A 16,005-nucleotide genomic window follows, 5' to 3' on the forward strand; every position below is an offset into this window, starting at 1 on the left:
ACAGCACTGAGGTCATCGGTTCGATTCCCACCATGGCCCTGACTGTGCAGAGTTTGTATATTCTCCCCGTGCTTACGTGGGTTACCTCCGGGTACTCCGGTTTCCTCCCACAATCCAAAAATATACTGGTAGGTTAATTGGCTACCAACAAATTAACCCTAGAATATCTGTGTGCGTAAATGTGCTAGGGAATATAGATTGTAAACTCCACAGGGACTGTGAATGTGAAAATATTCTCTGTAAAGCGCTGTGGAATATGTGTGCGCTATATAAGAAACAACAAAAACCGAAGACCGCTATTTAAAGAGCACCTTTTTTAATAAGCAAAAGGTTAACTCAATACATCAGAGACTAAAATGCTCTCATCTTAATAATAATCTGAAATCAACTGAGCAGTACTTTGGTTAGAGGAAAGATTAGACAGCATGCAAAAGATGCTGATTGAATATTCTGTACTCCATTCTGGAGAACTATATTAATGTGACACAAACAAGCCACATACTTATATATTTTTCTAGATATAAAAAAAAAAAAATGCATATATTCTGTTTATTTTGTGCATTATTCATTGCTGGCTTTTCTAGAATAGGGAGGTTGTAAAATGAACTTGACCACTTCAAGAAAGCAGCTGGGTAGAGACCCTTCTGCTGCAGATTGCAGTACTCACATCTAATCTGAAAGATCCACCCCTTCTATTGAGCAAGCTTCACGCCAACACACAACATACAGTAGTTAACGCTCGACACACACAAAATATTTACAGATCACAAAAACGTAAATCGGACCAGTTAGCAAATATGCCACACATGTGAGGGAGGGCCAGTGGCACAGGTCTGAACAGGATACTATTCTCTAGAAGTAATTGACATCGGGATGAAATGTGATTACATAAAGTTTGAGTGGTATGATCTAACAAAAAGTGTTGTCAGTCAAAGCTTTAACAGTAACTGAAAAAGCCTTAATGTAAATCAGAACAGTGATCATATAGAAAAAAGGTATAATATGTACTCAGTTTACATATTACAACACATTTTGAATGCAGTGTGAATGGCATTTAAAAAAAAAAAGAAAAAAAAGAAGAAAGTCTTTCCAGAAAACATATCAGTCACAAAAGGTCTCAATACAGCTAGCATTAGTCTCCCAGATCTCATCATCCAGCGGCTCCAATGGCCTAAAGAACGAACAAGGAGCATCCTTTTGATTAGTTGTATCATCATCATCCCGTCCACGTTCCTGTTCAGGATTGATTTCTTTGGTAATCAAAATTTCACCATTTCCAGGTGAAAAATCACTTTTATCACATTGTTTGGTGTTCGTTGGGCGGTCAAAAAAGTCATTTTGGACAATGTATCTGACGCACTGCAAGATCACGTTCCTCTCATGTCGTACGTCCTGTGCTAGCAACTAGGGGAAAATATTGTACAGTTATTGTTCAGTGCTATAATCGCAAACAAAGAAAACCTCAACTGCAAAAATAACCATTAAGTAACAGAGAATATATATCTATCTATCTAACTATCAATCAAGGTGTGTGTTGACCTGGCACTCCCCCAGCTGGTCAGGGACCCAGGTGCCTTCTGGAACAGTTGTGCAGGAGTAGGCAAAGAAGCAGAAAGCGGCACTCTGGGAATTTTCAAAAACGTATATTAGTGCAAAAATAGCATACCAACGTTTAGGGGCATAAGGTACCCCTTTGTCAAGGTTACTGCACTGTTCACCTTCACAAAGGGGTACCTTATGCCCCGAAACGTTGGTATGCTATTTTTGCACTAATATACGTTTTTGAAAATTCCCAGAGTCCCGCTGTCTGCTTCTTTGCATATATATATATATATATATATATATATATATATATATATATATATATGTACTTATATATATATATGTACTTATGTATTATCTGGACTCCCATGTTAAATGCACCCCATTTTTTCATACCCCTACTATCCAACTACGCATGGAGTTGATTTTATATAGTGTGGCGAGCGCAGCGAGCCACCGTGCCCGAAGCGTGGCGAGCCCCGCGAGGGGACGCGGTCTCATAAGAAAAAACGGGAGCCCAGATATTATATAATTATATATATATATATATATATATATATATATATATATATATATATATATATATATATATATATATATATATATATATATATATATATATATATATATATATATATATATATATATATATCCAGGTGGACCGGCACTCCTGTTGCACTAGAAGCTTTCACTGGTGCCCCACAGCTTCAAGTAAGCATGTTCACAAGGTAAGTAGGTGCGGCACTCAGCTTTCTCATCCAAATAAAGAAATGGTCCAAAAAGTCGACTTGGTCCTGTCGTCATTTCTTTATTTGGATGAGAAAGCTGAGTGCCGCACCTACTTACCTTGTATATATATATATATATATATATATATATATATATATATATATATATATATATATATATATATATATATATATATATAGAAGACGGTCCGGCACTCCCAGTAACAGTACCTCTCAGCGATCGGTGCCTTCACTGCAGAGACTTGCTGTGATATACAAACGAAGGTGCGGCACTCACGATCAGTCAAACAATAAACGATATGCTGCCACAGAGGTTCGATCAACGTTTCAAAACTTTATTGTTTTGTCATCAGGACCATCAGGAGGTCTTATGTTACTTAAACGTGAAGCCGAGTGGATCTTCCGACTTCAAGTAATTGCACCAAAAGGATTAAACGAAAGCCTTTCTTTGTCCATGTTCTAATACTCTTAGAGCAGGCACCAGTCGGTTCGCTTACCACTGGATCTCGTTGCCACAAACCCCTTATCTATATTTCTAAGGTGCATCATTTTTGTATGTCTACCGTTTATTTGCAATTATATGCATTACTATCTGTTTTTACTATAGATAACGGTTTACTGATATCTGCTGTGCATACTTTGCTATTTGTTATTGTGTACCGAGATGTTGCTTCCTATTGCTATGATGTTCTTTCCCTGTTTTGTCTTGTTGCTATGATGTTATGTCATTATACTGTTGCCATGACTTTTAATCACTTGTTTGACGTGCATTGAGTGGATACTCAATGACGTTACACTTCAGCGCCAGGCCAGGAGCTGGCCAGCGCTGTCTGAACATTTGCACGTGGGTGTGTTGGGGTATAAGGTAAGCTGACTGTCTGTAATGTATTTTATCCTGACGAAAATCATAATAGATTGAAACGTTGATCAAACTTGTTTGTACAGCGTGATTATTTCTTTAATCTGAGTGCCGCAACTCCCATTGACATATACCCTCTACTTCTTTGATGGCACCAGGGAAATTTTACCCCTAAGAGCAGAGTGCAGGTTTCTCCAGTGGAAATATGGAAATAGATATATATATATAATTTTTTTTTTTATATACAGTACAGTAAAAGCGGTACTCTTTACTTAGAAGGGCGCCCATCTCGGCCATCTCGGGCATTGAATGCACTAAAAAATCAGGTGCGATGCGACAGACGAGATGCCCGAGATTTCCCATAGGGAACAATGTTAAATGTCTCAATTGACCCGATTTTCCTGTTCAATGCCTCAATTGACCCAATTTTTCCATAGGAAACAATGTTAAATGGGCCACAGAGGCCAAATAGGCACCCTGAAGTGAATAATGGCCACCCGAATTGTTAATGCCACCCCACGATCAACGTCAACCCGAAGCGTGGCGAGCGCAGCGAGCCCCGCGAGGGGACGCGGATACCTTCACAGGTATCCGCGTCCCCTCGCGGGCTTCACAGCTGTCCGCGTGCGCTCGCCACGCTTCGGGCTCGGTGGCTCGCTGCGCTCGCCACACTTTCTATTCTCAACTCCACGCCGACGTGGATAGTGGGGGTATGAAAAGGTCGTAGGACGCGTACCGCTGCGCTCGCCACGCATCGGGTTGACGTTGATCGTGGGGTGGCGTTAACAATTCGGGTGGCCATTATACACTTCAGGGTGCCTATTTGGCCTCTGTGGCCCATTTAACATTGTTTCCTATGGAAAAATCGGGTCAATTGAGGCATTGAACAGGAAAATTGGGTCAATTGAGACATTTAACATTGTTCCCTATGGGAAATCTCGGGCATCTCGTCGGTTGATCGCACCCGATTTTTTAGTGCATTCAATGCCCGAGATTTTTTACTTACGATGCCCACGATCAAAATCGTGGGCGCCCTTCTAAGTAAAGAGTACCGTAAAAGCAGTATAGAAACATTAGTATATTCGTCCCAGAAATGTTGTGCAGTGGGTACACATATCTAGGTTTGTGTGAATTTTAGGCTCCACAACTTTTCAGAAAGCCAAAAAGGTCCGGGAGCATTTATCTTCACATGAAGCTTAATGTCATCCTTGAATGTCCGAGCAGGTAACTCAGGTGGAATACCAGGAGAGGCATAACCCAACCAAAAGCAAAAGATACAGCTTTATCTGTACATATGTATGTAATTAGTTATATTAGTTATCATATGTGATGTAATTAGTTACATCACATATGACCATACAAGCTGTACAGATAATTGTTCCCCCCCCATTAGCTATTTAAGGACCAATTAAAAGATGGTTGGCGACCATCGAATGATTTCTCCAGCGCTCACAGGTCGATCTCTGAGTGCCTTGTGCGGGAAGCGGGCGGGCAGCTGACGTCAGCTGCCTGCCACAAACACCCCATCGGGCCATTACCATGGGAACACCCAGCGTTTTCATGGTAACGCCCATTCAACTTTAGGCGTTCCCATTGGCTGTGCCCCTCCCAGGTGCAAGCAAGATGGCGAGCACGCAGTTTGCCGTGCCCACCCACACCTAGCGTCTGCACATGCGCAGGAAATCTGTCCCCTGTGCAAATGTGCTGGGGACCAATTAAACTAGAAACCTAAATAGGACAGAGGACCTTGTGGTATATCGGCTCTAGGGGCAGATTCAAGTAGCCACGATTTTCAGCTGCCTATATATCCACCTATAGGGCAGTGATGGCTAACCTTGACACTCCAGCTGTTGTTTAACTACACATCCCAGCAACAGTTTTAGCATGGCCAAATAGTAAAATTGTAGCAGGGCATGCTGGGATGTGTAGTTCAGCAACAGCTGGAGTGTCAAGGTTAGCCATCATTGACCTAGTAAATTAGGCTCAACATCGCAATTTTTCATGCACGTCTATGGAGTTCAAGATATTTGATGTTACTGCACAAGATATGATGGTACCTTATAATGTAGTACTACACTGAACTCCATTCAATTAATGGAAGAATGTGTTTATGCTACAGTACCATACATAAAAGCTCAAAGATGAAAGACAATCTTGCACTTATAGCAGCCGTTGCTTCCCAATTAGTACATGGGTGAAAAAAGAAAACCACAACACAGTGTGGAAAGATTCTTTGGCTGTCCCTAGTTCTCAAGGCCCGATACTGTAGATATTACAAATCAGTACACATATATATCCATTTATAAGGGATTTTACGTGCTGATAGAGGGCCAGTCAGCATCATGTCACTTATAGTACCTGCCGGACATGATCAGCTGTAAGAATGCATGCATTGTAGTAGAACGAGCAGAGAACACATTACCATCTCCAGCAGGGTAGGTCGCCTCTTGCTACTAAACTGTTTCTTCCCCATGTTCCTGTGATTTTTATTCTGGAGATTATCACGAGAGCCAGGCACTGCTCTCCCCGATGGGTCTCTTCGTGGAGCATCCGTGGCCAGTTCTGGCTTCACAATTGCTGAATTAGTGGCCACGTTCTGTGCTGGGCTTTCAAGGAGCTTTCGATTTTCTTCTAAAACCTTTGCTACTTTCTTAATGGGAAGTTCTGAAATGTCAAAGGGTTGAATATAAAGTAGATTAGAATAACTGAACAGGTTATTCTTCTAAACACTGTAAAACGGTTCCACCTAATAAAAAGCATTTAATTTTTTGTAAACACTGCTATTTTGTAGCCTAGAACTTGCAGCAGAGGGAGCTAATGCATGCAGGGTGATGGAAAGAGAAAATATAATAAAATCAAATTCCTAGGCTAAATTGTAATATATATCGGGACACCGAAGAGTCATTTATAAGATTTACATTTAGGCGAAAAAGACAGGGACATGTAAATTAATGGCAGGGCACCACTCTTTCTAGCTGGTAGGCATAAAAGCCAACTCACCCTCAGGTTCACTGCCGCTGTCAGATTCGTAGCTGGCAATGAGTCTGCTGAGGCCAGACGTTACTTGAATTGGAATAACAGTTACGCCGGTGTTCTTCTGTTCTCCGCCACTGTCAGATTCTGGGAGGGAAGAAATCAGACGATACATCACAGTATATACCGCCAGTAAGACAGTATCCAATATTTGAGAGGCTAGTCGTGCGAGTACACATCTGTACCAGGGGGTCAAGCTCAAGAAAAAGCATTTTGTAGAAAGGAGTTAAGGACTTCTACCTAAACTAAACCATAGTACCCATGCTCAAAATAGTTGGTGACAGCACGGTATAACTGAGGAGGCGCATGTATAACTAATTGAAGAACCTTAAACCTAATTGAAGACCGCAGATTCCATGGAATGCAGATAACAATCAAACAAGAAGCCTTGGGTATGTGACATTGGGTTGACCAAATTAAAGTCGACATACATTTGGTCGACCACTGAAGGTCCATAGGTGTCTGAAGGTGCATGACTGTTTACATGCAGCTTTTCTGTTGACACCCAGAGTTCATACAGGGTGCACAGATGGACTTGTAGGATACGTGTAATAGCAGGTCTTTTCCATCAGTAATAGGGTTGTTGTAAGTTCACACTTACGATGTCTATGAAATAAAAAGTGTTTGCATTACTCTGCATACAGGCAGCCTAGACCCTTTATTTTCCATATAAGCAACACAATAACAGTTACAGAGGACATAATGGGCGGTATTCAATGAGGCTGATTCGCCATGTTTTTATGGCGATTTTGTGCTGTAAGGCGAATTTCTGACTAAAACGGTGAATCACCCTATTCAATGACCAGATGGCGAATACATTTCAAGGTTTTTTTCGCCATGATTCACCGAGTAGCAATCGCTATCTTTTTATGGTAAAGTGGAAGGTGAACTTTTAAAATAAAGTGTTTTGTTTTTTACAATTGGTGTAAAAAAATCTGGAATTTTATTCTGAGGAGGGGCATGCTATTTTTATTCATGTGCTGTAAGCACATGAATATATATTTAATTAAACAAAATAATATATATATATATTTTTTTTTACACAGACCAGCCAGCAGGGGGCCGGAGCCGAGCCGCTCATTAGATATTCATATATTCACTTCACCCGATCATTACATATTCATGATCGGGTGTAGTGAATATGCCCGGTCCCCTGCTGGCACCCCCGGGGGGCAGCCTGTGCTGCCTGGCACCCGGGGAGCCCACCTCCCCCCCACAAACGTTGTGGGGCAGGCAGGGAGACTTCCATCTCCCTGCCTGCCACTGTCCTCAGGCTCCCTGTGGCGTTCGCCGCAGGAGCTCATATTCGCCGGTCAGGGGCAGCGAGCCCCTGACTCGTTGAATACCGGAGCCGGCGAGGCTCCGGAACGCGGCGACCAGTGGCGAATGTGCAGCGAATCCTAAACAGGATTCGCTGCACGTCGCCGGTATTCACATTGAATACCGCCCAATGTATAAAAACTTGCAGTACTGGCTAGAAGGAAGAAGTGTCATGGCAGCTAGGAGCAGATTAGCTGATACTTTCTCTCAGGTTTGATACATTTTCACTAATTAAAGAAACCCTCTTACCTGGATCGCTTCCAGCCAGTATATCTAACGGGTTCACAGGCTTCTCTTTAACCTGACTGGTCAGTGTTTTCTCGGGAGCACCTGCATTTTTTCCTTCTGCTCCCAGAGAGTCTGGTTGTCCCACAGACTCATTTTTCCTCAGTTTGTTTCTGAGGTTCCTTTGGTGTTTGTAATTTTTCCTTTTATTATTTTTGGAACTGCCTTCTGTACCATTCCTCATTCCCTTCATTTTACTGCAAACACACAAGCAAAGTCTCAGATCAGTGCATATCTAATAAGGACAAAGTGACTATGAAGCACCTGACATTATAACATAAGCAGACCGATAAACTCAAGTCACTGAACGAAGCTTGAAAAGGGTGTGTGTGTGTGTGCACCTACAAGTGTATTCGGCACACGTGGGGAGAGTTAGGTTCAACTGTAGAAGGGAGGGGCTTAGGCTGCTAGAAGGAAGGGTTATTGTTAGGGGTTAAGGTGCCTAAAAGCCTGTCTGCATTTTTGCCATTGGGATGCCGGTATACCAAAGACTGGGATGCAGTATGTATCCCGCCTATGCAATCTTTCAGGGTTCTAGTGGAACCAACTGAGATTGTATTATTTCGCAGAATACAGGGTTATTGGGTGTGATCCCAAAACAATAAAACCATGGCAAGGCACTGCTTGATTATATCACTACATTAAAAATCGAAAGCCCCATAAGACACTAGATGAGACTTTAAAATATATAGCTGATATATCTTATAAGCTCATCTAGCTTATATGCACAATATCATTAATGACATCCCCCACCCTCCTCCTCATCTGCACATGTGGGTCAATTTTGGCTATGTATCAACGACCTGTATAAAGCGGGGGCTGGGTGACGTCAGTGAACGATATAGTTTAGGGTTTATGCACTATATCGCTCATTTCCGGTCACAGACAATATCATTAAAGAGAATGTAAAGGGGCTTAAGACAAGAAGTTTAAAAGCATCACTGCTTTGTTTATCTTTTGACATTTCCATGTGGCACAGCCATTTTTGTCAGTGTCAATGCTACTTTATACAATCAGTGGGTATGTTTTCATTTATCAGATCATTCTAGGTTTTATATCAGTGTTGGAGAATGGCTGTTTTCGCAGGACAATTCTCATTTTTTTGTAACCTCAGACATGAATGACTTAAGGTGGCCATACATCTACAGATCGATTGTCAGATTGGGCTGGTTGGAACAAAATCTGGTACTTGTTTCCTAGCAGGGCGCCCACTAAGCTATCTGCTTAGTGGGCTATTCTGATAGTGAAATCGCATCGCACATCGCATCACATGGCTTTTTGTGCCTTGCGATGTGTGCGATGCAATCACAGTAGTTAATTTATTCACTGCACCCTGAGTGAAATCGCATAGCACATCGTGTGAGATGCTATCTCAGTAGTTCATATGGTAAAACACTTAAAACAGCACCACTCTCCACGTCACCCCAAAGCGTGGCAAGCGCAGCAAGCCCCGCGAGGGGTGGCGGAATGCGTCCTCCGACCTTTTCATACCCCCACTATCCACGTTGGCGTGGAGTTGATTTTATATAGTGTGGCGAGCCGCTGAGCCCGAAGCGTGGCGAGTGTAGCAAGCCCCGCGAGGGGTGTCGGAATGCGTCCTCCGACCTTTTCATACCCCCAATATCCACCTTGGCGTGGAGTTGACTTTATATAGTGTGGCGAGCCGCCGAGCCCGAAGTGTGGCGAGCCCCACAAGGGTACCCGGATTACTTTACATGTATTCCGCGGGGCTCGATGGCTCGCCACACTATATAAAATCAACTCAACGCCGGCGTGGATACTGGGAGTATGAAAAGGTCGGAGGACGCGTTCCGCAGCGCTCGCCACGCTTCGGGGTGACGTGGAGAGTGCTGTTGTTTTAGGTGTTTTACCATATTAACTACTGAGATCGCATCTCACGCAACAAAAAAGGGCCATGCAATGCGATTTCACTCAGGGTGCAGTGAATAAATTAACTACTGAGCGTACGTAGGAAATGTGGGTGCTCTGCTAGGAAACAAGTACCCAAAATCCTGGTAATGGATGAGAACAAATGACAGTTGATCATTTGCTTTAAAATGCTGGAAAACTGCCAAAAATGGTCATTCATCCATTACCAGGTTTTTGTTCCAACCAGCCCAATCTGACAATCGATCTGTAGATGTATGGCAGCCTTTACTCAGAAGGAAATCCATATATCATTCAACAATGATCATTTTAATATACCAGAGTAAAAAGTTATTTTCAACACATTTTATAACAGATTCTACAACAGGTTGTAATGGCTGATTCAATTAATATATTTGAAAAGGGTTTAGACACATTTTTAAAGGAAAGGAAAAAAATATATATATATCCAGAGCTACAACCAATAATTATGTCCGGAAAGACAAATAACAACCTTAAACTAAAAAATAGATTGTGGCCACAATATGGCCCTGACCAATAATACCCATTTCAGACAAATATCCTGGGCGGACCCCGGGATTTTGCCTAGTCCACCCGAGTGAGCATGTGGTGTGAAAGGGCCATTTTCAATACCTTGGGTCCAGTAACCCGACTTGGGGTAAAAGAAGTCTTTTACGCAGGTCCGAACCGGGTTGCTAGGCAGTCTGAATGGGAAACCCGGGTTGATCCCGTTCACTGCTATGGAGAAGGCATTAGTGTCAGTGCTGCCTCCTCCTCCTCCGCCGCCCCACTGCTCCTCCCCGCCAGACTTCAGCACCTGGCTTGTGCTGACAGGGCATGATTTATTGCCCAGAACTGGGTCCAAATTCCATAAGCGATCCGGCATTTGCTTTGTGAACTAGGTATAATTGTCTTAGATGGGGAAAAATATAGCATACATTTAAAAATAGGTTGTACTCTATGGACTGGAGGTTTTTCAACCTCACAAACTAGGTAACTAATATTAAAAAATATGTATTGATAAAAATAGAAGCTACAAATCAGCAACCAGCTAGGCCAGTCACACAATCACACTATTCCAACAGTGCATAGACTGAAATGTATCCACATGTAGGATGTACCTTCTAGGTAAAATTGTGTTATATTCCAAAATTCTCTAGCTAAAGTGAAGTGAAAGGGGCGGAAAAAAAATAAAAAACCTAAAAGAAAGCATAAATACAATTCACTGTCAGTATCTGTAAACTAGAAGTCACTTGTGTCTGCAGGACTGATGTGCATACTTTCATGCCCCAAGATGCAATGCACATGGAGACTGCACGGCTACAAATTGTCATACAAACCTAAACTGAGCTGTTTTCAGCACTTCTCCACGTTGTTCTCTATCTTTATGTAGCTGTTGCTTCCTGGCTATGTTTTGTAGTGTTGGAAAGTTTCTAAAAAGGATTAAAAAAAATAAAGTTAAAGAAATGACTGTGGCAGTATATATAGAACTTTACTTGGAAGCAGTAGTGCAATGGAAATCTGGGGGAGATATATGAAGCAGTGATAAAGGGAGGAGAAGTGATAAAGTGCCCGGTACTTTATCACTGGACAATCAGCTCCTAACGGTATCCATACTCATAACAGATTGACTCTAGGTCGACAGTCAAACGGTCGACAGGGTCCAAAGGTCAACATTAAAAAAAGGTACACTTAGGGGGATATTCAATCGCCGTCGAGCATCTCCCGTGGGGGAGATGCTCGACGGGCCCTATTCAATGCTGTCTTCCCCGACAGCATTGAACAGGGTTTCCTGGCAGAATGAGCCCGACATCTCTAGCTGTCGGGCTCGTTCTGCCGAGAACAGCCGGGAAGTGACGAGCTGCCGGCTGCATCTCGTCACTTCCCGGCCGCAACTCGCGGCCACGCCCCCTTCTCGTCCCGCTGCAGGCGGGACATTGAATCCCGCCTGCATGTTCTCGGTCGAGCTGATCGAGAACGGGACTGGGTCACGGCAGGCGAGCAAGCTCGTCTGCCGTGACCCGAAGATTGAATACCCCCCTTAGACGGTGTCCATGTTGACCTAGACATATAAAAAAACCTTTGGACCCTGTCGACTACATGACTGTATATCTAGACATCTAGTATACCATAACCCTCCTAACTGTCCCTTTTAAAACCCAGCCTATTACTTAACAGTCAGGAGCTGATTGGCTGGTAATAAAGTACCAGGCCTTTTATCACTTCTCCCGTATCACTGCTTCATATATCTACCCCCATATTTACTATGTTCCAAAGATAACAGAACTTGAGGAAAAATTTAAATATCCCGTTTGCTCAGAGGGTGCAGTAAAACCCCCAAGTTCCATTGTACTTCAACTACAGCTTTGTAGTGCTTAAAACTCTATTCCAGCCAAGTGACCCCAAAGTATATAGTTGATCGACATATTGCCGTCCTGGGTGCTGGATTCTGCATTTGTTTTCCCCTAGCAGTAATCACCAATGGTGCCTTTTTTATCATGGAATTTCTGAAGCTACAATACAGCCTCTGGCATAAACAAGCAAGTTAATCCATGCTAATTGAATCAGCTCAGCATGCCGTGGGGTTAACCACTTTTATAATTAAACACAAAATTTTGAATTTAAAAAGAAAAAATTTAATAAGAATTCCTGGTATAGGAATTGATCAAGCCTGACTTTATGGGTAAAACGCATCTTCCATGCAGCTCGCCGCTCACCATCCATGAACAGGAGGCCAGACATCACTACAGATAACTGGCTCTAAGGACCCTACCAGCACAGCAAACCTCCATCAGCAAGTTTTGGTATTCGCTATAACTGTATGCTTCCAAAACCACTGGCATAACACATCGATTGACCTCTTAGATATAACATGTATTTCATTTTCATAGCGGGTATGGAATGTTAATAGGAAATATAATGAAGTCTACTTTTGGTACTAGTTTTGTTTCACGGTGGCAGCGGCCATGCGTCTGAGTCCCCTTGCGGGGCTCGCTTCGCTCGCCCACGCTGTGGGCTCGGTGGCTCGCCACACTATCTAAAATCTATGCCAACGTGGATAGCAGGGGTATGAACTATCTACTTTGGCATAGAGTTAATTTTGTTTATTTTAGATAGTTTGGTGAGCGCCATACCCGGAAGGGAAACTAAACAAGTACCCTACTTTTTACTATATTTACAGCTGGTTATCAATAACATGTAACATTAATCAGTTACAAATACTACTTTTACTAGCCTAGATCAGTGGAAGCGGCAAATGTATCATTTCATGAATTTAATACTTTTCCCCACAATTTTGATATGTAATCTACAAACCACAGTGTATTTCCCCAGGAAGGCAAACAACTTTGATTCCAGAACGGACACCGATAGCATTCTCATGCTACATTATCCACTTGTATAAACAGAATTGAGAATACACAGATAACACATACAGCATTACTGTAACACACCTCTCATCAATGATTCATAAAGAATGAAAATCCTACAATGGCAATTTCGATAACAGGGCATTGTAACATTTAATGCTGTCAGCAGATCCACTGCTTTCCTTTTCCAGTGGTAGGAGTAAAGAAACCGCTCCAGTACAGCGCTCTCAATTCTTGGGAACTCTTTAGTGATTCCAGAGAATGCCAACTAGATAACCCAGTTCACATACAACATGGAATGTGTCCAATCTCATTTAGCCTTGGAAGCTATACAGTGTTTGACCTGGGCAGTACTTGGCTGGGAGACCACCTGGGAATGCCGGGTGCTGTGGGTTCTCTAGGCAATTAAGATGCTGTGGGGAACATTTACTAAGATGTGTATTCTACTTTACAAATGATGATGCTATGGGCAACAAATCATATCCAGTCTACCATGTTCTTAAACAGGGGTGGCCAAACCTGTCCTCAAGATCTACTAACAGTTCATGTTTTTCAGGCACCCGGTGGATCTATAGTAGGAATCAATGCAGCATGTTTGAGAATGTGACAGTTACTAATGACTACAGCTGTGCACCAGCTAGGTGAACTGGAAAACGTGGACCGTTGGTAGATCTCGAGGACCGGTTTGGCCAGCCCTATTCTAGAGGATGTTAAATAAGTAGTTTCTGATTGGCTGCCCATAGCAACATCACATGTGAAGTAGAATACACACCGTAGTAAATTCCCCCCCCCCCTAACATTGACAGTGTATTCACCACTTTTTCTTTCTCCATCGTCAGTAATAGGTTGTAGTGGTTAGTCTAGCACTCTGCACCCTTCAAAATCCATGCAGTTCCACGTTCCTGCCTGTGATATCATTCTGCTGCGGTGCTCCTAGCAGTCCGATTTGTATTTCAGCAGAGAGACCAATTAGAATGCGCTAGAAGCACCACAGTAGAGTAACACCGCAGGAAAGAAAGAGGACTGGATGTGAGTCATAGGGTCGACAGAACAGACTGACAGTCACTAGGTCGACATTAAAAAGGTTGACATGAGTTTTCCTGTCTATATAGTCTAAGTCGACATGGACACCATATAAGTGTAGTGCTTCGCTCGCCATGCTTCTCAATCTATGTCCAGTTGGATAGTAAAGTATGAAAAAACACCTTACAAAAAAAAAAAAAAACACTCATGCCGATCTAATGACCTTTGTGAACTAGGTATTGCTTGTAGACTTAGTGACCACATCCTGAGGAACTGCATGGATTTTGAAAGGTGCTAGATGAACATTAGGTTGTTCACACTTAAGCCATCCATTTACTGTACTAGGTCACATACAGATGGAGCCTTCTTCAACTAGCCTTCTCTGGAGAGCCATGGCTCACCTAGGCCTATTGTACTCAGCTGCAATACAATACATTAGAGGATTAAGCATAGGATTACGTCCGACAGTTCTGGCTCACTTAATTAAAGGGCTAGATGAGGATGGCTCTATCTGTATGAAGAGTACTTGTGGATTATACCTACAAAAACCCAGACCGTCTTTGTGAATCCTATCTAAGCAACAACCTATTTCAGAGCTACATTTGAGTCTAAAACCATAATAAAATCCAGGATTTGAGGGAACAAAAGCACAAAATCCTATATATGTTCCCTCTTGCAGGTAGTCCTTACCCTGTAGCCAATTACCCCCCAAAAAGGTGTAAACAGCTTTATCCAACCTGTATTTTATGCAAGGCCATTCGTGAAATGCTCAAGGTCTGCATCCCTGGCTAATAAAAAGGTAAAAATGCGGTACAAGTCCTTTTGTGTCATGTTCACAATTACGGACTGATATATGGAGACGATACAACCATCATATATTGTTCCATTATTGGGCCATTCCACTACTCTCTAGACTAGTGCAGAATCGCACCTGCCTCTTGGATTGACTATGTCTATAGGTGAATGAGGACACATTCATATGACAATGCATTCCACAATACACTTTATAGGAGATCATTTGGCTTACTGGAGAAAGTTAGGTTTTTCAGATTACACTGTGCTATTTAGGAATGAAGTATCAAGGTTCTACACAATAGTTTCTCTATAAATAACTGCTGTGGGGCTAAGGTACAACACAAAAAAAAAAAATGATATATTTATAGTATAACAAATAGGAGACATGCAATTACCTAGACCTTTTATTCCCCCTGATAGAAAAGCCTTCTGTTAAATTAACCAAAAACCGCAAAGGCTTGTTAAGGGCTTGAAGTAGACACTTATCCCAGAGAATGGGTGAGTAAAAGGTCATTTTGTAGCTTGCACTACACATCACTATGACAACCGCGGCTTGAGGACCGTAGTACAATGTGTATATAAAAATATTAAGAATTAATTTCATATGCATTAAAGAGACAGTTGTACAATAAGAGCCAATATTTAAGCATTCTATAAAAAACTATTGCCCACAATAATCCATTGCCTTCAGTATTCCTATCAAAGCCATACATTTTCTGCAAAGCATACATAATTCACACATGGGGAGAAACATGTAGGTGCGTCAATCCATAGAAATAAGATGATCAAGGAGGAAAAAATATAAATAAAAGGATTTTGTACTCAAGTTAAACCTTTTCTCTGAATACAATATGGGACAAGCCAACAGTGGGGTATGGAGCACATAACTGCATGTTTTTCACTTTAAATTTAACTCCGAAAGCCAACTGGGATTTCAGTGTTATTCTTTCAGAGCCTCAAACGACAGAACCAGAAAAACAAAGGGGACAGGAGTCTTCCCAGGTCACAGTAAGGGGAATATGTACTAAGACTTGGGGGGGTATTCAATCTTTGTTGTGCTCCCGCAGCCATCTCCCGATGGGGGAAGATGGCTGCGGGGCCCTATTCAATGCTGTCTTCCCCGACAGCATTAAACAGGGGTTCT

The 16,005-nt window shown here is 42.3% G+C and overlaps 1 protein-coding gene across 1 annotated transcript in view; it reads right to left on the bottom strand.

Annotated features, from left to right (window-relative positions):
• Positions 1-299: 299 nt before the first annotated feature.
• Positions 300-16,005, bottom strand: part of NUFIP1 (nuclear FMR1 interacting protein 1) — a 36,178-nt gene continuing 20,472 nt past the window's right edge. Inside the window, exons 6-10 of the mRNA XM_083168957.1 lie at positions 11,016-11,108; positions 7,753-7,985; positions 6,151-6,270; positions 5,573-5,814; positions 300-1,404 (exon numbers count right to left, since the gene is read on the bottom strand). Coding sequence (XP_083025083.1) covers positions 1,102-1,404; positions 5,573-5,814; positions 6,151-6,270; positions 7,753-7,985; positions 11,016-11,108 — 991 coding nt within the window. The 3' untranslated portion in view covers positions 300-1,101. The remainder of the gene's footprint in view (positions 1,405-5,572; positions 5,815-6,150; positions 6,271-7,752; positions 7,986-11,015; positions 11,109-16,005) is intronic.

The sequence above is a fragment of the Crinia signifera genome, chromosome 2 (genome assembly GCF_055691185.1).
Source record: "Crinia signifera chromosome 2, ASM5569118v1, whole genome shotgun sequence".
NCBI lineage: Eukaryota > Metazoa > Chordata > Amphibia > Anura > Myobatrachidae > Crinia > Crinia signifera.